Source organism: Apteryx mantelli, chromosome 5 (assembly GCF_036417845.1).
Source record: "Apteryx mantelli isolate bAptMan1 chromosome 5, bAptMan1.hap1, whole genome shotgun sequence".
Lineage (NCBI taxonomy): Eukaryota > Metazoa > Chordata > Aves > Apterygiformes > Apterygidae > Apteryx > Apteryx mantelli.
This window is the reverse complement of record NC_089982.1, coordinates 8,062,190-8,085,517: the sequence shown is the minus strand read 5'-3', so window position 1 is coordinate 8,085,517 and position 23,328 is coordinate 8,062,190. Positions and strand designations below refer to the sequence as shown.

Genomic DNA, 23,328 nt, shown 5'->3' with positions numbered 1-23,328 from the left:
GCTACTGATGTATTTGAAGAAGCCCTTCTTGCTGTCCTTGACATCCCTTGCCAGATTTAATTCCAAACGGGCCTTAGCCTTCCTCGTCGCATCCCTGCATACTCTGACAACGTTCCTATATTCCTCCCAAGTGGCCTGTCCCCCTTTCTACTTTCTGTATACTTCCTTCTTCTGGTTGAGTTTTGCCAGGAGCTCTTTGCTCATCCATGCAGGTTTCCTTTGCTTGACTTCCTACTCATAGGGATGCACCGCTCTTGAGCTTGGAGGAAGTGATGTTTGAATATTAACCAGCTGTCTTGGACCCCCCTTCCTTCTAGGGCCCTAACCCATGGGATTCCTCCAAGTAGGTCCCTGAAGAGGCCAAAGTTTGCTCTCCTGAAGTCCAGGGTTGCGATCCTACTTGGTGCCCTGCTGCCTCCTCGCAGGATCCTGAACTCCACCATCTCATGGTCACTGCAGCCAAGGCTGCCCCCAACCTTCACATCTTCCACCAGTCCTTCTTTGTTTGTTAGTACGAGGTCCAGGAGCACACCTCTCCTTGTTGGCTCCTCCACCACCTGTGTCAAGAAGTTGTCACCAATGCTCTGCAGGAACCTCCAGGACTGTTTGTGCCTAGCTGTGTTGTCTTTCCAGCAGATATCGGGGTGGTTGAAGTCCCCCATGAGAAGCAGGGCCTGGGATTGTGAGGCTACTTCCAGCTGTCTGTAGAAGGCCTCATCCACTTCCTCATCCTGATCAGGTGGCCTGTAGTAAACACCCACAACAGTGTCACCCATGCTAGCCTTCCCTTGAATCCTTACCCATAAGCTCTCAACTCACTCTTCATCCACCCCTAGGCACAGCTCAATACATTCCAGTTGCTCTCTCACATAAAGAGCAACTCCACCACCTCGCTTTCCTGGCCTGTCTTTCCTAAAAAGCATGTAGCCATTCATGACAGCACTCCAGGCATGGAAGAAGGGATTTGGGTGTCTGAGCAGCTGCATAATAGGCTGTGGACAAAATCTAATAGTCTGGGTAGATTGAAGAAGAGTAGCTTCCTGCTGTCTTGCTTCCCTGGTAGTAGGACATGATAAAAATTGTAACTTTTAGTTTAGTTTTTAAGTGTTTAGTTTCTTCAAAATACAAGGACTAGGAACTAGATTCTCTTTGACCAGATAGACCACCTTTTAACTAAGTGGTGGCAAGCCCCTTGTCACTGACTCTCCTGACAAGTGCTACAACTTGTACTGTTGGTTCTTTTTGTAATCACTGTAACTGCAGGAACTTGTTGAGTTGTTCTGGTTTGCATAGGGGATGTCAAATAATGCAGATATTTGTTTGTAAATCCTGATGGCACCTGACTATAGTTTATCTAAGAGATGGAAAGACATTGGGGTTTTGGAAGTACTGTGGTCTAGCTGGAATACCATACCTTTCTACATGTTTTGTCTGTGTAGCCTTTAAAAAGAAAGCAGTATGCACATCAAATGAAAAAATCGTGTGCTATCAGATGTAGCTATAAATCCAAGGAAGAGGGTAAAAAGGGTATGAAAAATAAGGGAAACTTATGCTTCTGAATCTGAACGCACATCTGCAGCTTGGAACATGTTAAATTTGTAGTATTAATGAAAAATTCATGTGTGCTTTTAAACTGCTCTTATTTCAGTAGAAATTATTTTAAGTCTTTTTGCAGGACATAACTCATCCTATGCATCATACTGTGGTACAGAATTGTCTGAAGGTTGACCCTCATTGTATAACCACTCTAGTTTGAAAAGTCTTCCTTATCTACCCTTCAGTAAATAGTACTGGCTATTTCCAAATGTTCTTCAGTAGCGTGTGGGGTATATAGATACATACAGATTCTCTGACTCAGGACTCGGTAGGTGCTTGTACTTGTGGATTGTGTGTGTATGTTTGTAGATGTCATGTAATGAGAATGATCATGCTTTGCACAGAGGTGCATTTGGTTGTACTTAGTTCCGTAAATTCCCAACATGCTTGTAATAGATACAAAGTTATATAGAATATAGCGGCCTTCAAAATGTTTCAGCTTTTTGGCACTTGGTACAGATTACTGGTTTTATGGGGAAAGGGAGTAGAAATTGTGCTTTGTCCCCTCGGAAAAGGAGGGCACTACCTTAGGGTGGGTAGCATGGTAAAATGTTTTCCAAATAGAGTTTAAGACCACGCTGAACATGGAAACATATACTGTTGGTTAATGGATGATTATAGTAATATAAAATCAAGTTCTGTTTTGCTAAAGGAGGAAGTGGAACTGCATTTCTTATGCTCCCATTCATGTGCATGATAGATAGCATGAGCATGCTGCACATGTCATGGAAGTATAGCATGGTTTAATACACTAACAAGCCCTGTCAAAGTAAAAAGCTCATAAATATCGTAGGAGCTATGAAACTATCCCCAAATCGCTGTTTGTGTGTAAAATAAATCCTTCACTGAATGCTGGCAGAAAGCCTAGAAAAATTCTGATAGAGCTGTGCTCTGAACACATTTTGATCTTGCCCTTTTGAGGATACTCATAACTTATTTCTTCTCTAGTCAGGACTGACCAAGAAATTAAAGATTATTGAGTAGCCGCTGAAAATTGTACAGCAAGCATGAGATCCTAGCTAAAAGAGCTGGCAAAAATGGACTGTTTAGGTAGGAGGCTCTTTGGAACAGTAAATTCTGGGGCTCTCAGGGAGGCCCATCCCATACCAAAGCTGAAGAAATCAAACTAGAAATGGGATTGCCGCCATCCCCCTGCTCACTACAGAACAAGTTTGTCTGGTACGTGCACCTCTACCTTGGGCAAAGCAAATATGTAATTTATTATCTCTAGCCTAGTTAGCTGTAGAGCAGTAGTGGTGGAGTGAGTAGTGTCTAGGGAATGAATGCATTTAATTTCTTTATATATGGTGCCCCTCTCTCAGGTCTCTTTTAGATAGGTCGCTGTTGCCTCCTGACATTTATTTTGCTCTCTGTGAAAAGGGGATACAAAGATTTGTCCACTTACTGCAGCTGTGAGTAATAATCTGTTTATGTTCATATAACACCTTCTCAGAAATATTTTGTTAGGATATGGATATCCTAACTATAGGAATGACTCTTCTCTTGTCTTAATCTCCTGAAGACAATTGTTAATACCCAGTAGACCCTTATTATTTTAGGACTCACCTATGAGGAATAGGGAAAATATGACTATTCACTACTCTTCCATCTCCGCTTATTAACTGCACAAAAGTACCTTTGTGTATAGAAGCAGCATTCCTACCTTCTGACCGTGTTTTCCCTTGACCCTTTCCCCAAAGTTAGAGCAGTGTGAAGTACAGAAATTTAACTGCCTTTCAGCTTGCAGCTGAGCTAACATTTTTGGAGTAACATACTGATCTTAGGTGTCAAGTTCCAGCTAATGTGTCTGTGTGAATTGGGAAATATTGGTGCACAGTTAATTTTTACACCATTGCTGCTATGCCTTCCTGGAAACTTTGGGGTATAAAAAAGCTTGCATTGCTCACGAGCCTTTATAGGCAAGTACAAAGTGTTTGACTTCTTGACAAAGATAGAGTTACACACTATATGACAGGTCTCCTCTGGGATCAATATGGTAAGTAATTTATGAAAACTTCCCAGGTCCATATGTGTGATTTGTCTGTCATTAATATTTTATAAATTAGCTATAAGTTACAGTTTTCTTTAGGAGCTTTATAGGTCCCACAGATAGTATAAGAAGACAAAACACTTCTGAGGGAGCTGTGCATATTCTCATCCTCTCAGCAAAACAGTGGACATCAGTATCTAATTTGGCATAGCCCACCAGAAATGATGATATTGCACAGGTATCTGAGAGTTGGCATTTAACAGAAAGAATACCCAGAAGTTTTAAGAGGGGAGAGGCTCAATATGTCTCTTTTCCTGCAACCCTTTTTGTCCAGCTCAAGAAGAAATCACAGGTCAAAGTCAGAATTCATTCTCCATGTCTGTCCTGTCCTTGGCCTCTTCTATTGAGCTGTGTAACAAAGGTGCTACTAGTTACTATGGTCTTTAGAGTGATGCTTCTCCAGTAGGAACTGGAGGGAAACCACCATTTCCATTTAATTGGAGCCATGTAGCGACTGCCAGATTAGGGCAGGTTTCAGTCGTTTCTGACCAGGGTTGATTTTTGACTGATGATCTGGGAGGGAATGGATTCAAAGCCTCTTAACTGTTTGCCCAAGTCTTTCATTCTGCCTGGTTTAGCTTTCTAAAATAATAATAATTCTTTTGGAATGGAGAGGGAAAGGCATAGAAACCTATGGTCCTGCCAAAGGACCTGGTTACGCCAGTAAATGCCGCAGCAGAGGACAGGGCGATCCGTCATGTTGCACCCCGCTGGTGAAGAGCAGGACTGACCGAGGAAGCTGGTGCCATGCTGAAGAGGAAGGACTCCAGCTCTAGTGGCAGGCACTTGGCAGTAAAAGAAACAAACAGGACTCCCAGGAAATCACAGGGGCGCCAAGTGGAAGCGGGGTGCACACTTGCAGTCGGGGAGTTTGTCTAGCTGGCGCTCTGTGCAGGCCTGGGTGAGCTGCTTGTGCAGAGAGGGTGGGAGAGACGTAATCTTGAGCTGAAGGAGCCATTTTGCCTTGCAAAAGGCTCTCGCCTCTGTTCGGCAACACAGACCTGGACAACAGAGTGTTAAGGGAAAAATTTTAATTAAGCAGCAGCAGCATTGAACCAGAGTAGTAGAGTGGATGGCGGAGTATAATCAGTTTGTGGTTAGCTAGCAAATGGAACATTTCTTTGTATGGTGTTGAGTGGTGTCAGCCTTGGTGCTATTACCACCTATTTGGTGATGGTCAGGGAGTTTTTACAGCTCTGGTGGCTGTCATCACAGTTTTTAGGAGAACCACATCTTTTGCTTTGGAAGTAATAAAGAAGGTTTCCAGCCTGTGTAGTTTCAGAAGAAATTTTGAAGATGTTAACTGTCAACATGCTCAAAAATTAGAAGGCAAATGAAAAAACAGTGTGGTGTTTACAATATAAGACAAAGGCTTGTGAGTTTTAAGGTGATTTCAGTGTTTGTAACCCCTGACACATAACTGTGGTTTGCATTGTTGGATATTCTGGATGAACTGCGCCATCCCGGTGGCTTGTGTCACTGAGCTATTAGAAAGCTTGCTGGGACACCAACCTGGTGCCTTGCAGGAAACCCCAAAGGCTGTCAGACTTGCCTCTGTGCAGTTGGGGTGAGGTACTGTGAGCAGCTTCCTTGCTGGGCTCCCTGGCTCATGCCGTGCCTGGAGCTGAGAGGATCAGAAATGTTTGTGGCTTTGCAACTCAGTGATCTGCAGGAAGTGGATTTCTTCCTCCACTCTCCCAGTGCAGTGCAAGCTTGCTTGGGCTCTAAGTGTGGCCTAGAGCTTAGCCCTGACCACTTCTGATGGAAGTGGGTATCTCTTCACCATGGCTGGGCTCTCAGAGGGCCCTCTTTGAGTTCCTCCAATGCAGAGAACAGCATGAGGCCACCAGGGCAGAAGGCAAGCCACCTCCGTCGGTAATTCAAGGAACTTAGAGCAGGGAGAGCCGCAGGGCACATGCTGCTGATGCGAGTGAGGTCACACGGGCTGGGACGTTCATGCGTAATCAGCAGCGCCACTTCAGATTTATTGGACAACTCTAGGGGCTAAGAGGAGATTTTTGGGTAATTTGTCCATTTGTCCAACATAGGATGTGCTCTCTGTGTTTCCCAAAGGTGAAGAATTTGAGAAGTGTTTTGCTTTCCGTTTAAGAAAGCAAGAAATGTGCTTCCCTGGCTCACCTAGAGTGTTATTTTTCATGGTTAAACTTGAAAAACATTCTCACCTTCAGAACCTCTGCTTGTTTTCTGCTTTCCTTTGATGGTGCAGAGGGAAACACAGGCAAACAGGCATATGGCTACTCCTCTGCATATAAATGTCTTGATTTTGCATAATCACTTAAAATACCAAATCTCATTCTTTGCTATTTCAAACAAGATATTCATGGCACGTGTAAATCAAGTGCCAGACTACTTTTGAGAACATACTGGGGTATCTGTATCTCATATGCTGTACCTTGACTCCAAGTTGATGTGATTGTGTAATAAACTTTGAATCCACATGTAAGGTTTCTGAATTCTCCATTTAATTAATAAATTTGTTTAGCCGTCTTTTTTAAGACCAAGCACAGTAACAGCTGGTGTTTGCTTATGTCAGGAAGACAAATGCATCACACGAACACCATACTTTCCCAGCATCAAAACTGAAAGCGAGTTAATGTCTGAAGTGCTATCTGAGTACAAATTTGTGTATATAAATCTGTACATTTCAACTGTGATAAACATGTAAGAGGAAGAAAGAAAAGATGTTCTCCTAACAGATTACAAGAGCAAAACAACTTGTTTTCTGAAGTTTTCTTCTAGATCTGCTATAACACTTCTCATTTTTCCTTTCTTGTTTCCCTTAGGAATAAGCTCTTTGAAAAGTAGCATATTTTGGTAATTCCTGCTTGTGACCTAGCTCCTGGAGAGGGATTGTCTGAGCTGCAAGGCAGAATGGCAGCCAAAAATGTAATCAGGCAAGTTAAATGGTTGTGCAGCTGAGAGCCCTTCATATGGTACAGCTGATTCAAGCATTCATGAAAAGATATTGGTCGTATTAAAAGTTATTTGGGCATCCCAGTGGGCTGTGAGAATAGAACAAACAACCCCAAAATGCGCAAACACATGCGAAACCACTGATTTCTGACATATCAGCTGCACTGGAATTGAACTGCAGTAAAGTTATAAGGAAATGGAGAAAAAAACAGAGGAGGATTTATTCCTGTATTAAAATATGCAGAACCAGATGCTACATCTGTGTATCACAGGAAATAATTTTTGTGCCTGATTCTCACTTTGTGTGATTGGAATCTCCTGGAATCCTTTTGATATTTTCTTTAGGTTACAGTTACGGTCCTGCACGTGACTGACTCTTCACCTACCGCTGGAATGTGTGTAGCACAGTTTTATCCGACAGCATAATCAGAAAAACAGCTCAGCATCTCATAGGGATGTCTAGTAATGCCTGTCATCATAATGCTTTTTTTTTAACAGTTTTGAGAGCCCAGCTGATAGCTTTTCTTTTAATAGAGATGATTTCACTGGGAATGAGAATTACTGATCATGTAAAATGCAGATCCAAACCTGGACATCCCAACGTCCTCTAGGAATTCTTAACAAAGAACCCAAAGCATTTATGCCAATTAAATTTATAAAGTAGTTTGGGGTTGTTGTGCTTTTTAAAGTTTTCTCCTTATTATTGCTCTATCAGTACTGTCACCATTAGTGTCCTCCTTCATAACTCCTTCTTTGATATGTGGCCATATTATTAAACATAAGCCATGAAACACACAGGATCCACTGCAGAGTCAAATTTGTGTTACTTGTATGATCCTTTAAATTCATGTTTCTGGGTGTTGCTCTCTCTTCACATGGGTGTAACAGTGCTGGCACCTCTGAAGACATTCCTGCCTTGAATTAGTAAAACTGAAGGGAGGAAAAGGCTCGAGTCCCATTTAAGCATGCTCAACGGAACAAAAATTGCTTTCTGAAGTCACATGAAGCATTAAAAATAATCCCAGTGTGCTCAGTTACAGTCTCTCCAGTAATAACGAAGTAACTTTCATTGGGACGTTAGAAACTTGAAGCAAATATTTTAAGCAGCAGGCCCTGGACGTTAGAGCAGAAATTACTAACCAGTTTGTTTTGTCAGATAAGACAGTTAATTCATTACTAGTGATGAAGAGCCGTGGTTGGAGAGTGCACCTGCTTGGAAGAAAGTGAAACCTCTGACAAACCGTTCCCCTTTGTCTCGGCCAGCCAGCGGGAGAGGAAAAGTTGTTGAACAGTCTGGAAGCAGGGAGCAGCAGTCCCGATCTTGACATTTGCAGACGGCCAAACTGGTTACGTTGCCCCTCTCCCTGTCCCTCCCCGTGTTCCCGGTCCTCCTACGCACACAGCTGTTCCCTGCCTGAGCAGCCCCGGTGGGGACCGACGTCCAACAACACCAGGAATGCAACCGCAGTACCGTGGCCAATGCTGGGGCAGGCACAGAAACACATGGTGTTTACAAAAGAGTGCTCCAAACTTTCCCTGGTGTAACAAACAGCTAAAGTGCGAGACACTGAAGGGAAGCAAGAGAGAGATCTTTTCCTCTCCATGGACTGAAGGAATGATGGAAGGTTATTTTTAATTAATTTTTATTGAGGGGATTCAGAAGTTGAGAGCCTGGTTTACAATGTAGTGCACTTTGTGAAGGTATTTACATATTTAGATGAAATGTATAGTTCACCATTCACACAGGGGAATGGTGTTTATCTTTTATTTGAAGTATCGGGCTCGGTTATGGGCCAGAACTCCATTGTTTTAGGAACTACGTAAAAAAGCTCTACCCTCTACAGAGGCTGAGGTGGTGCATTGCTCACTCTTTTGCTTTTACATACGGTGCAAGATAGGGTAGACTCAGTGTTATGATTTTGACACTGAATAGGTTTTAGGCATTAGTCATGTCATGGTTATTTGTTTGTTTGTTTTTTCCCCCCAGTTACTGGGTCCATCCTTAAGAATATGGGATTTTGTTTTATATCATGCTGTTCACTTATATCCACTGATTAATACTCCTTTTTTTGTGGTGTTGTCTTCGGTAAGTCGTGCTCCCACAGTATCTACCTTATTCCCTATGCTTAAGGTATATATATGCACCCATTTAGCAAACTGTCGAGGAACAGCAACTGCATTGCTGAGCTGCCAGCAGCAATCTACAAATTCCAGAGCCCACTTACATAGGGACTTGAATGTCATTTTGCAACGTTAAATAATTCATTCTGTTGTTATTGATAATTTTGCAGGTGTAGATTGGGGCATCATAACAAATGTGGAGAAGAACTAGAAGTAGGATTAATCAATTCTGACTCTGTACCGCGGGCAGCGATTCATCTAAGTTGTCCTCACTTGCATTCAGAGTCTCCACCTTTGTGCCTTGGACAGAGCTCGTGACCGTGGAGCGCCCCAGGCTCGCTCCACAACTTCTCTCAGGGCTTCTTCAGGGATCTCCAAAGCCCGGCTGGGTCGCTTAGGTTTGGACATAGAGAGGATTCAGGCTAACCCTCTTGGTGACTAGTAATGAGGAATCCTCCAGCACCATGCTTTAGAGGACCACAAGGTTTTGTCTCAAACAGCCACAATTTCCCCAGCTTCTTTGGAAGCCAAATTGTGAAGTGAAGGTTAGGGACTGGCAAGAGGAGGAGGAGGAGGAGGAGGAGGAGTTCACAGAGCACTTCTTGCTTTATGATGAATGAACAGGATATATAAAGTAAGTGGTTGAATGAATAGGTTGGTGACAGAATACCATGCTCCCTGACAGCAGCCTCTTTTTAAGGAGGTTCCTTTCCTGTACAAGCCCAGCTTCTTTGGAAGTGAATTTCAGTGGGAGACAGCAGCTCTCAGAGCCTTGCATTATCACAGTCTCAGCAAGGACAACTCTTTGCAAAGTGCAGTCTTTCAGTATATTATAAGGTACTAAAGGAGGTGAGCAGCAAATGTTGTGCTGGTTTGCATCTAGGTCACTTATTTACAGTACATCTAAGAAAAAGAAGAAGCTGTGATTTCAAAATAAGAATTTGCTCCCTTTCTCTCCGTTACAAAGTTACTGCTGACTTCCAGTGTTGTACAGGATCCAAGAGGTGACCAACGTTCTTGCTCATGCCAGACTTAAGGGCAAGCTCCCAAGCATATTAATCTTGTAGTCCTGTCCCCTCACTAAGTGGGACTGATTACATTCAGGGATTTAGGTAGATGTTCAGAATTAATTTTCTCTGGGGCAGGGAGAGGTTTAACATCAGTATTTCTAGTGACGGACCTCTAATTCCTTTTTTTGCAAAGTTCTTCAGCTGTCTGCAGGGCAGTGGCAGTAGCAATCTTGTCATGAGTTCAATAGTGAACTTCTCCAGATCTTGGCAAACTTGGCTGTGTGTTTCCACTCTTCTTTTCCTATTTAGTGTGAGCCAGCGTCTGACTTCTCAGGCAGTGGTTGTCTGTTGAATATTCATATCACTCCATAGATTACTTACTCCAGTGGAAGCAGCTGCAGAAAGCTGGCTGGGGAGACTTGGAGGACTGTTAATGTTTGTAGCGCTCTCATTACCTCTCTGACAGGGCAGAGCGAGTTGTGAATCATTAAGAAAAATAATATTGAGTGGAATGCTTGCTTAACATGACTATAAGAGGCTGTGACCCAGGGCTGTGTTCATATTAATGGCAGCGTTCCAGCCGAGCGTTTCAGTAGAGGAAAGATCTGGCTTTTAGCACAGAGGTATGAGGTATTGGGAGGGGAATATTCACCTCTTCTGGTGACTTTGCTTTACTGGGTGCAGCTGGTCCTCAGATGTTTTTTAAAGTAGTTCCTCATTAGGATCAACTCATGGGAGGTAACAGATGGCGGAGTGAGGCTAAATTAGTGAGAACTTTGTGCTCTGTTAATGCTCTTTCTCTCTATAAATAATAGCTGGAGAGCGGAGCAGGAATGAAGGCACTGCTAGGTTTGTGGCTAGCTGTTCCTCCGTGTAGATGTGATATGCTGTTTTGCAGCATGGCTTGTCAGTAATAAAGAAGAGTAGAAGTTTGTCCATCTTTCCAAAGGAAGAAAATATATCAATATTATTGCAAGCTCCACTTGCAAAACAAATAAAATTGAAACTATGTTGGAAGGTAAGGGAAGAGAAACAAAAACACAGGAGACAGCTTTGTGTTAAGATCCAAAGAGGCCATATCACCTTCTTGTCTTTTCTGTTTCTAAACTTCTTTGACTATATGAAAATCAGCAAAAGAAAAGAATATAAAAACCAGGTTCTTTCCTCTGATATTCTGAGTAATTCTTTAACTTCTTAGTGTTTGCTTCCGTCTTAAAATCTTCCTTTAAAATAAATAAATATATATGTGTTCTATTTCTTTAACCTGTAAGTCTGCTCTTGGAAAGCTCTGGCAGTGGCAGTTTCTTTATTAAAGTGAAGAAGTGAATTTTTTCTTGCAAATTCATCCTGAGTTATGAAGTCACTAAGTATAGTGACCTAGTATAGGACAGATTAATATAAAGTTACAGATATCACATTCTCATGGCTTTGCTCTGGTGCATACTGTATAATAAAACCTAGATTCCTATCTGTTTTAATACTTGCATAGTCTAGTATTCACAGGGCAGTAATAAGACTTTTAACTCTGAATGTGGCTCAGAAGTCCTGCATTGCTGTAAAGCGTACTCTGGAGTCCAATTCACAAGTGAGGCAACTACCAGAAGAATGATTTTAGCTTTACAAACCTTTTACAATGCCACAAAGCATTGTCAACCATGACCCACACTTCTCAGCTCACTTGCTGCATAAGTCTGTGTTCAAAGTGTAAACGTGTGCGAGTCTAGCATAGACTGACGGGAATTTTTGTATCTAAATAGGCTTCTGGCATCGAGCTTGTACATTCACAGCAGTGCTGGCATCTGTACCTTGAATGGCATATTTGCAATCTTTGTCTTCAATGATTCCTTTCAATCTACAGTAATGAAAAGCTTTGCAAAATTAATTTCCTCTGAGATCATAAACTGTCATATGCAGCGTCCTTACAGGTCACTTTACTCTTTTACTCAAGCCTTGTTAACAGCCCTGCAGGACAGACCCTTCTGTTAATCATCCTCTCGATGCATTAGCGAGTATGAAATCCTGCTCGCTTTCCCATGCCAGCACTGAATCTGCAGTGGAAGCAAGTGTTCAAGCCATTAAAAACAGAAACAAGACAAAACAACAACAATAACGAAGGCAAAACTTTGTACTTCAGTCAGGCATATAGGTCTCTAACAGACTTGGAGGTTGCTGACTAGGGAGATAAACTTCCTCCAGGGTTCTTTTATCAGAAAAGCAGCTTAAGTGACTCACATTTTCCCTGAGGATATTCTGAAAACAACTCTACTCATTTGGTCTTTTAGTGGTCAGAATCAGAATTTATTCTATGCTCTCTTTCAAAAAAGAAAAAAGTTTGTTTAAAAGAAAAAAGAAACTTTTCCAGGAAGATGTGCACTATATTTAATATTAAGGGTCTGTACAGCTCAGTAATGCATGGGCTAACTGGCATTAAGTTCACTCAAGCAAATGCTTCAGCAAAAAATTCAGCACTATTTTTAGTTCTCTTACAACAAACCACTTGATTGTAAGGCCTGGGGAGCTGCGGCATTGTGATTACGAGGGATCCGCTGGAAAAGGCAGAAAGACGAGACACGATAGCGTGTTAGCTACACTAACAAGTCCTAGCTGATGCGGAGAAACACATGTCAAGACCAGGTATTTTAAAGGAATTATCTTGTTGTAATTCTTGGTCTGCGCGTGAAATGAATCAGCTGGTGAGAGACAGGGCATGAAAGCGTTAGCTGGCGGGCTGTCTCGGCTCCTGCCCTTAAAGATTTCATTCCGTAAATTCCTGTCCTGACCGTCAGCTTTTAAACCGTCTCTTCTTGTTTCCTAACCTTTTCTGGGTTTTTACAGGATCTTGGGCAAGTTAGCAAATAACAACAGCAAAAAAAAAAAAAAAAAAAAAAAAAAAGTTTCCCAAAGTGAAGGGTTTTTTTCCCCCCCTAAAATAAAGCCTTTCCGGTGTCTGGGTAAGTAGCCTGTAAGCAGTGCCACAGTGCATTCTTCTCTGCTAACCTTATTAACTTGTAAAAGAAAATACCCTGCCTCTGACTTGAAGTCAGGCTGCGAGGGATTTGATTAGACCAGATTTGGGAGGAGGGGGGGGGGCTGGTGCTGGCAGACTGTGTGTGCGCGTAGTGCCTAGCACGGGCTTCCCGGGGCCGCAGGTCAGCTCCGCTCCGCTCCAGCTTCATGCTCTCTCGTTCGCTGCTCTCGTGACCTCTGGTCGCCTCGGCTTGGCTTACGCAGGTCGGTCCCCCTCGAAGGAAGCCGATGCCTGGAGGTTAGGGTCTGTGCCTGGCGTGCGCCCGCTCGCCTTGCCTCGGCCTCGTGCGACTCGTCCCTGCGTGACCAAGTCGAAGAGCAGCGCCCGCACCTCAAGTGCCGAGAGGCGAGGGGGTTGCCATTCCTGGGTGATGGAGTCATGGGAGAAACTGCCGCGAAGCAACAGATAGCGGGAGCGCGGGCAGGGCTGGCAGCGGCTCGCCGCAGCGGTGCTGGCTGTTGTGCTGGAGGTGCCTGTGTTGTTGCTGACTCTGCTGCGAGTGTGTGCTTGTGCCAGGTGAGAGCTTGAAGCTTTGGATTTATTCCCTATTTCCTTAGCAAGCACGTTTCCCTCGGCTCGGTAGTCACTGGTAAAGGTTCTGTCCCAGCCTGTTTCCATACCGCCAGGCAGACGAGCTGTCTGGGTTTTAGTGGCATCTTGCTCTTCTCCTCCTCTGTTCATACGAGTCGATGCTGCATAACAGCTTCTTTAAAGTGCGCTTTGTTTGAAGATGGAAAGGATTTCAGCCGGCTCGTCTTTCAGGGGCTCACTGTTTTCACGGGGCACTGCAACGATAGCTGGGATTAGGCAAGATAACTTTTGCACATGTAATATACCCCGGGTAGCTGGCCAGTGCTTTGCTGTCCTGTGTCCTCACCCTTTTGTGTTAACTACATCGTGCCATGTTGGCAAATGCTGTGCTTCAGAGTCAGACCCAGACTTCAGGGTGAGCCTTGAAGGAGTTTAGCTGCATTGCTATGTTTTAAAATAACTGCTGGTATTCTTCCCTTTATGATACCATTACCTGAAAATAATACAGTGTGCCTCTTTTTTAAATTGCTCAGTAGAGCACAAAAAGAAGGGTAATTGCTGAATTGCTACGAATTCTGTATTTAGAGATGCTGCCTAGCTCAGCGTGCTGACTTGCTGACCCCTCCCTTGCATGTTATGCATGTGTATTATAGAAATCCGCTCTTCTAGACAGGATCTTGCGCTCTTCTTTGAGCTTCTGCGCTCAGGCTCCCTACCTCCAGTAGGCTTTGGGGTCATTTGAAAAGAGGGGTGAAGTGGCAGTTTCATTGCCAGGTTTTCACTCTGTTCCCATTAGGTGCATGCATTTGTACCTGTGTTAATGCACATGGAACCAGTAGAGTACCTAGAGCATATTTTTGGCTTCAGTTTGTGTGAACCTAGCCAAGGTGAATGAATGCAAATGGTCAGTTGTATTTATATGAGACAAATTTTTAATGACTTTCTAGGCTTTTTAAAAATACCTGCATATTAAAATTTAAATGAACTGTTTTGGTTTTATTGATTCTGGCAAATCTAGATTTTTGCCTCTAGAAGTAGTCTTTAATACTGATTGCTGAGTTACCAGTCAAAACATTGATTATTAAAATAAAGGCGATTGAAACGAACAGTCGATTAATCCATCACCTGAATTCAGTAAACAGAGTTCCCTTAGTCTGGAACTGTAAGGGTTCTCATTATACTGTCTGAGTAATAAAAATGAATTAGTTGGATCATCTGGAAAAGGTAGAAATAGATGAGATTTCATTGAAATTTCAACTATAGAAGTTTTAGTGGCATCTGATTAGTCTCTCTCTTTTACTTAATGTTATCATAGCATTAAGTTTTATAAAGGTTAGGTTTTAAAGACATACTTTTGTCTAAGTAAACCACAATACAATCAACCTCTAGGATTCCCTACTGGAGGAGAATGATTTAAACATCCTGGCTGGGTTTTTGCCAGATTTTGCTGTTTTATTATCACATCTATATAAACTTTCTGGTTTTGTTTAGGCTGCATGCTTCATGGCACGAGTGGATGCCTAACTGGGCCCAGGAAGCGAGCCTTTGACCTAGTATTTGGTATTGTGCATGCGACTGGGGCCTCTGAGTCCCCGTCCGTGCGCAGCAGTCAGTGCAACGGCAAAGAGGTGGCTAGGGCATGTGGGTTGCATTGCAGCCGCCCTGGGCAGCGAGCGGGCTGTGCTACGCGTGCTTCCCTCCAGGTACTGTACAAACCCTCGCACTGGTTTCAACCAGCTTCAGTGCAAGTGAGGCTGGCACGATCTGGCTTTTCCTTGTGAAACTTCAGGCACTGGGCAGCCTTGCAGAGTTTTGCCCGCAGGTAGCTAGGGAGGATTTTCTACCCTGCCTTAAGCATCAGGTACAGTAACTGCTGGCTGCTGATCATAAGATTTAAGGATTTGCAAATAGCACATCCCTGGGACGCACCGTACTATCTGTATAGATCAAAATTTTATGTCTGTTTCTGGTGATTAAATGCATGAACTTAACAGTTGCCATAAAGGTTGACTGGAAATTTGTTCATCAGTGTTGTATCCTGCTTTTCATCCTCTTGTTATCCTGAGTGTTTCATGGGTTAGTAACAAACCAAATTCAAAAGGATCAGTGCTTGCTGGTCTCCATAAATTTCATTTATGCATTCCTAGTTGTACCTTCGTACATGTCTTGACAGCCTGGATTCTTGCATGCTTTAAGGTGTCCTCATAATAAGCTGGCATAAGCAGTCAGTTGTGTTGTTGTGATGCAGTCCGAGAGACTTGCTCTCCGTGACGGCAGAGGATCGGATCAGGACATGGAGTCTTAGGCAAGCACCAGCACTTCCAGTTTTCTCCCAGGGATCTTCTCTCGATCTCTGTAAGTGACAAACGATGGAGGCTTGTCGCCCAGCTCCCAGTGCTGCTTGCTTGAGACCTCGTCGTATTACTCACAGTTCTGGTCCCTTGGAGCCTGTCGATTTGAGCTTTACTCATTTCTATTTATATACCTTTATCCTGTGTGCTTAGCCAGTGTGTACGTAGTTTGTGCTGTTCATCTTTGCTGGGGTGAGCACGACATCAGCTCAGTTGTCCTGCTTAGGCAAGTAAGTGGTAGTTCATGACCCGGTTACATAGTACTGTAAGCAGCGGGCCCTACTATGGAGGAAATGAGACCCTGAGATGTTACAGTTTAAAAACAAAATCAAATTCAAGAAAAGTTCTTCAGCGCTCAGTGCTGTGACCTCTCCTTAGTGTTACAACTAGTCTGGTTGGGGGGATCAAGCTGGTTTGCTTTATGTCTTGCGTGTGAAAGGGGTTTGGTCCTGAGCTGGGAAGGGACAGACACGTAGGGACTGTAGGCACTGCTGATGCTGGAGTACCAGATGTGCCGCTTCACATGTCTCCTGTGACTGGCGGGACTCCCTGCCTCCCTCTGGGCCTATCTGCCAGCAGTAGCATTAGTGAAGTCCTTTGGAGAGATCCTACAGTTAGGGTCTTGACTCTTTACCAGGAGTCTAACTTCCTGTTATACCTAACAAAGAAAATGAGAAATATTGTTCAGCTTGTTTGTGTCCATTTTTCTTTTCAAATCAATTGCTTGTTAGGTCTGCACTTGCAGAGTTGGTCAGAATGAGAAGTTGCAGTTGCTTTCCGTGCCCTCTGCTGTTCTTGCAGTGTCTCAGCCCTAGCTGCAAGTATCAGGAATCTCTAGAGAGATGCTGCTCTTGTCCAGTTTTGAGCATTTAAGCTTAATTTTGTGTACTGGCACAATCTGGATAATGTTATGGTGTGGGAAGTGTTTATAGCTCTGTGAAGAGGGGAAACTGTGTCAAAATGAATAACACCATTTCTGCCCTGAGAATCTTTGCTGTAATTCTATCACTGTAGGACAGCACATAGCCTTTAACTGGACTGTTTCATAGACCAATGGACTGACTAGTGAGCAGGATGTGTAGGGAGGAGGGAATTATCTGAGAAGTTTTTCTGGTTAGTAAAGGGCGGATTGAAAAGATGAAATAGTAAAATGATGGGCTCAGAGCTACCCAGCAAAGGAGAGCAGCTGCAGGAAGATGAAGCTATAGGCAGTGGCAAAGGTGAAATCCTTGAGCGTGCCAGTCATGAATTTCATGTGGCAGGTCAAGGCAGGCAAGCTCTGTGATTCAGAAAGAGTGGGAGATGTTGGCAACGTGCCCTGAATGAATAGGAGAAGGCTTAGAAGGGATGTAGCTGGGAGAGGGGAGAAGAGGATGCAGTAGCATGTGAAGATTGCTTAAAGTTCATGTGAGCAGTACGCTGATGGGACTTAGCTGAACCTTTAGCACTTCTGGAAATACTCACCAATATGTCTTAGAACTGTGTTTTCATTTGCACAAAGGATACTTGATACAGTCCTAATACATTTCAGGTAAGCAATATGATTCCTCACTGGTGCTAGAACCAACCTGGCACAGGAGACGATCTGTGTGACTAAATTTATCATCTAATTCTGATTTTCCTGTACCTTCTCAGTTAGAAAGATATGTGGTCCTCAAAGCAAAAGAGTAACTCCACTACCTCAGAAAAACTAAAATTGTTGTTAACTAACTTGTTTAAGGAGAGCCCAAAATATCAGTACTGAAGTTGGTTTTTGACAATGTGGGTCTAGCAATATTCAGGGTTAGATGAAGGTACTTACAATGGTCCCAGGAATTACTATGAAGCGAGCATGTGCTTGCATAGTGTTTAGGTATAAAATCCCTTCTTCTTTTATCCCAAGCCCTAAAACCTTTTAACCGGGTCACTGGGTCAGATGCTGTGCTACCTGTCGCGCACTGAGCACAGCCAGAGAAAGGAGGGACCCTGGGGTTTGTCATAGCACCCCAGTGCTGGAGACAATTTCCTTCCTCTGCTCTACGGGTAACCCGCCAGTTCCTCTCTTTCCAAAATGGTGTTACACTCATGCTTTAACATCTGTGGAGTTGCACAGACCAAGCAAAAATCCCAGTTCAAGTGATGGAATTTTTTTTCTGGTTTTATTATGCTGGTAGAGATGAAAAAGGGATGGACTGCAGATCAGAACTGCACCCCATAGCTGTTGCTGGCTGTAAATACCAGCGGCATAGATCAGAAGCTAACTGTGAAGTCAGGAATGAATTTAGTCATTTAAACATCAATTCAAAGAAATATCGGTTTCTGAGCTATTGGTGAAGACAAACAGTTGTCAAAATTTTTCTCTTTTTTTCATGTGCTGTAAATATGGAGCTCTAAATCAGTTACATTACTCTGAATGGCTTAAAACTTTTCTGGTTTTTTTTTTGCTTGTTTTTTTTCTGAACTTCATTAGGTAATTATACCAATAGTAGTTTATTAATAAACTTTATTTTCTAATGTGTCCAGCTTATCCTTCTTAAGCCAAATCTGATACAAAACCAAACTCATTCTAATCCTTAAATCTTTAAATAAAGTTATTGACTTTTCTGTCTGTGAATGTCAGATGGTAGCAGACAATACTTAAGTATTTAATTTGAATGCTGTCTGTGGACTTCAGTTTCTTATTCTTCCAAAACATAGTTTACTGAGTTGTTATAAGGTGCATGTTACAAGTTGCAAGTTCTCAGCGTTCATTCCTGCTTGTAGAGCAGCAGTTATAATCATTTTGTGTTATTTTTTTAAAAGAGCTGAGCACCTGCTCTTGGGAACAGATCTTGTGGAAAATGCATCTCTTATTTAAGCATGAAAACAAGTGACAGATTTTCAAATCCATGAGGACTGTGGGTTAATTCATGCTGTGATGAGAACTGCTCTGTGTATAATGCTTCTGATAAGCTTCCCCTTTTTCAGGTGTGTAGGTCGATGCTTAGCTCTTTTGAAAACGCAACCCCAGTTGTGGGAACTGCACTCTTGAAAGTGAATTTTCCTGAAAGTGAAGTGGCCCTGAATTTTACTGTCGATTAAAACGTAATGAAATTTCTGGGCTCCCAGAGATTTTCCTGTTTGCTAGTTGGATGCCAGAGTGCTGGGGATTAAAGCTTGTATCTCCAGGCCATACATCACAGACATCTGAGATTCAGGAACAGAGCGGAGGGCTCCTCGCTGCAGGTTGTAACAGCGCACATCCCCTGAAGTTTGGCACAGAGCGCTGTGTACCCCAGCCCTTGCCAGCGGGGTGCAGATCCCCTGGCCCAAACGAGGCCTGTCCCCTGATGCTGACAGTGGCCCTCTTGGCCAGTGTGCCAGCCTGGCTCCATAGGTCATGGCCACAACAACCCCTATCCTCTGTAGCACGCGAAGGAGTGACCTGTAAAATACACTCACTAGAAAGCACCTCTGAACGGAAGTGCTGAATGCTGAAGGAGTTACCCTGGCAGTGCTTAGAATATGCAGGTTGAGAAAGGCTGCAGGTAAATGTTACTGTTTGCTTTTCAAGGTACTGAGCTGAAGTTGCATATGTTGATGTTAGATATCTGCTTTCTGGGGCTTTTCTTGGATGACTTCATCTTCGCACGTAGCTGGTTTGACCAGTGCACTTTCCAGCACTTCTAGCAGCAGGGTAAAAACATGACCTCACCTGGACGCAAAAATAAGAAGCCCACCTTTTGTGGATGGGAGAGTTGTCAATGGATACCCGACTTAACATTTTACACTTACCAGTGAATAAAAGTGAGGTAGCTAGAAGCAGCAAAGAATGTTTATTAAAAATAGTCATATGCATAGGGATAATACACATAGTACTCATCTATCTTACTGCTTAATACTGTTTTTTGAAGATGTATGGAAGAGCTAACAACATCCAGCAGTTCTTTCAGCTTTGCTTACATTCTGCTTCAACCTTTGCATAGTTCACTCCCCATGGAATATTTGTGTTGCAACAAAGCTGGATTTTTAATCAGAAAATATTAACTTTACAGTATTAAGCGGAGAAACCCCCCAAATGTTTCCTCCAGCTGTAAAAAACACAGTGCTGATCTGTGGATTTTGAACATCCACCCCTTCAGGGAACCGATTGATGGTGTATTACCAGTGGAAAGAGATGGTGTGTTTTGTCACCATTTGTTCATGTCCTGCCATCACATGCCATTGAGATCTTTGTTTTAAAATAAAATAAGAAGAGGATTAGTTGCCTTGGAGGTCTCTATATTACTTCACACTCCTAACAGGAAAACTAATGAAATGGTAGGAGTAAAATGTAAAATATAGGATCAGAATGACTTAAAATATACGAGAGTTGGCCACACGGTCAATGAATGCAATAAATGTTTAAAGATAAAATAGAAAAATCCTTAATAAAAGTGGTGTACGTAATGTATTTATTTAGGCACTTAGAATCGGAAGAGCTATGGCTGCTTTGAATATGAAGCATAACTTCAGAAAATAGTCTTTTGTTTAAACCTTATTTAAGGAGGTTTGTAAGTAGAATTCACTCTTCTGGAATTGGATTATACCTCGATTTTTATATCTCCTTCCTCTGCAATATCTTTACTTCCACAGATCGGTGAGCACTTTTTCATCTTGGTTGTTACTGGCAGAGAGACTGTAAGTCTGATTCTTGGTCACGAAGTACTGAATCAGAAATGTTGCAGTTGGAAATGTTGCAGTCAATAGATAGCTGAATCAATAAAAGCAATAAAAGGTCAATTTGCCAGTTTTTAAGCAAATTCAAGTTTTTCAGAAACATTATAGTGGTCAGTTAGTTCCAGCAGCCTTCCTGCTGGATGGCGTTATCATCTGCCCTTCTGCAGCCAGCATAAGCTATACTGTGTGCTCTCTTTCTACGGAAACTGAATTGTGCACCTCACCCAAACCAAACATCCATGGTCTGGTGACCCAGCAGTGCACATAGCTGCTTTGAACCACAGCCTCATGGATTTAAGTAGTAGTAGCATCCTGAGGGGAACAGACGAACTCTGGTTTATATCTGCCATTTTTCTGCATCTCTAAAATATGTGGTGATCACCTGGGCCATACGCACTAGCAGTGCATCTTACTTGTAGCATTCATGGCAGCTCAGTTTGCCTCCTCTCCTCCCTCTGGGCTATGCTGAAATGTCGTGGGGCCTGCCGCTCGCCGCTGGGGGAGGCTGCTGTCCGGGAGCAGGGGAAGCTGGAGGTAGAGCAACGACGAGAAGATGCTGAGATCCTCTATCGTAAAAGTTTTTAGCTTGAGCAGTCACTGTCTGGTCTTTTTTAGAGTGTGATGCCACTGCTGAGGGAACTGCTTTGTAAAAGACTTAGTCAGGATACCCCGAATAGCATGTTGGTCACCAGACAAAATAGGAAGGGTGGCCACATAAGTGCTTCATCTCTGTTCCCCTGTTACTGCAACAGTGTGAGGTTTGTACGTGGGGTGGGGGGGACTGTTAGTTAGGGGAGAGGATCAGGGCTGTGGGGATTTGGGGCAGAGAAGTTGCACAAACTCCTGGTAGGTTTAAGGGCACCCAAAATCACCATGTGCAATACTCCCTGGTCCTGCTTTGCAAAAGCAGTACGGGTGCATGCCCTGTCCTGTGTTTACTGCCTGAAGTATGCTGTATCCAGCCCGGATGGGGCTGGAGGGGGGGCTTTGCCTACCAGCCCTCCCTGTGTGGCCAAATTGTGGCCCTAACTGCATTTACATCCTCCCACTTAGCAGAAGGGTCTCTAGGCAGGAATGAAATCTCACCGACTGGTGTGTCACTGTTATTTAATTATTGCATCAAGGACTCTAAATTGTTTGCCCCGGTCTGTGACTTGACTTGTGATACTGGCTAGTCAGATGGACACCTGCAAAGTTTTTAAGCCGAAAGGTGGGTATCATGCCTTGGTGCAGTAGGTGTGAAACAGCAAGCTGGCAAAACCTATCCCTAACCTTGCAGGTTGCTGTGGTAGAGGCAGCAGTCTGTGCCCTGCCTTTATGCATGCCTTCTTCTGGCACTCTGGGCATTTTGTTCACTCCTCTTGCGGTTCAGAAGACCTTGTCTTTCAAGATCCTGAGAATTCTTCTCATTTCACCGGTGGTTTTCAGGTTTTGCAGGTTTGAAAGGAGCTGATTACTTTTTTTAACACCGAAAATTAAAGGGGCATTTGCCAACAGCCAGTGATGAGTAGTAGTGGGGGGCATTCTTAATTGCGAATGAGTGGGCCCACACTGTCTCTTTTTACTGCTTAAAACGATTAATACACGAGCATTTATGTTTCTAGTTAGTAGCTTGTGTCAGGTAACTCTGACTGCAAACTGCCTTTTAATACATTCTTTCCAGCTCACCAACTAGCATGTAAAATTCTTACCTTCCTGATTACTTTGTTGTAAAATCTCAGTTACGGTATGGTGGGAAAGTGAGTTGTTGTAATTTAACTTACAAGATTTTTGTTTGAATCTAAACGGGATCCTTATTTGACACAGTTCACCTCAGATATGACCTTTGTGTCTCTGCTGGGTCATTTTCTCAGTTTATTACACACTTTGCATTCCTACAGAGCCCTTCACTGGGTGATTTTAAAGTCTTTTCAAGCTTTAATTAACCGAAGTGGTATGTCTCCCCAGTGAGGTCAGTAAATATTCTTAATCGCATTGCGGAAAGGGGATCATGCAGCAGAGGGAGATTTTAAAGGAATTCACCAGTGCTGTGCAAAACTACTGAAGAGGCGGTAAGAAAACCTGTAATTCCTGAATCCCGATTTATGTGCGACATTTTCCTTTATTACATAAGCAAGCAAAAGAAAGATAAAATGCAGCTTAGTAAGGCAAGATACAGGTCATCTTTCTTTGTCAGTAAATTTTCTGCTTTTTGCCCTGAAAGTTTCTGAAAGCAGCAAAAGCCCATGGATGAGGGAATCTTTTCAAAGCTGGTTAAAAAAGAAACAAGCAAACCCTGAAAGCCTCACTTCCCTCTGCAGGGCTATTTTTAGGGAGCTAAAGCAAAAAAAAAAAAGAATTTCCTGGGGGTCTGTACGCATAGTTCCTGTACATCTGCCTTTGGATAGTTGAAGCTTGAATGCACTTGGCAGCCTGTCACTGTTTGTGCATGGTGAAAAGCAGGAACCAGGCGGAGCTGACCATGCTCACCGTGCTTCCCCAGCCCTTGGTGGGTTTCATCAGGAAAAAAGGTTTCCATTGCACATGTGGAGCTCTTGGCCTCTGTTAGCAAAATGGGCCTGTCTGTGCAGACTGAATGCGGGCTACGAACGAGGCAGTAGCACCCAGTGAGATGTAGAGGTGCCAGCAAGTAGTCGCGGAGGAATAAGGATGAATTGTTTGTGGGCAGGTCAGGGGAACGAAAAAGAAACCTGCCCCTGTGTGATCCAAACCCCTAGTCTTTCTGATGAGAAATGCAGAGTCGTCAGTTAGTTTCTTAGCTTAGTTCAGATCAGAGATGGCAACCTAGCTGCTGTGTGGCATGCTGCCATGCAGGGAGGGAAGGATCCTTCTTTGAGGTTGCTGGTGCAAAGCCTGTTTACTTGAGGTTTTGTGAAGGGGCAGCATTCAGTTGCGAGACAGCTGTCATTCCCGTGTTGATCACAATATGTTGTTGACTCTGACCTGAGCAAAAGGTAAGAGTCAATCAAAGATTTAAACTGTCTCATTACTGATTAGCTTATCAGAAGCTGTGACAGTGCATAGAGCAGG

The 23,328-nt window shown here is 43.3% G+C and overlaps 1 protein-coding gene across 6 annotated transcripts in view; it reads left to right on the top strand.

Annotated features, from left to right (window-relative positions):
* ARHGAP24 (Rho GTPase activating protein 24) overlaps positions 1 to 23,328 on the top strand; it is a 249,256-nt gene that overhangs the window by 132,621 nt on the left and 93,307 nt on the right. Inside the window, exon 1 of one of the 6 annotated variants that reach the window (XM_013957394.2) lies at positions 12,260 to 12,345. The exons of 4 other annotated variants lie outside the window; for them this stretch is intronic. In XM_013957394.2, the coding sequence (XP_013812848.1) occupies positions 12,333 to 12,345 (13 nt within the window). In that variant the 5' untranslated portion in view covers positions 12,260 to 12,332. Of the gene's footprint in view, positions 1 to 12,259; positions 12,346 to 12,863; positions 13,256 to 23,328 lie in introns of those variants that run through there. One more of the 6 variants, XM_013957396.2, reaches the window with a different exon arrangement.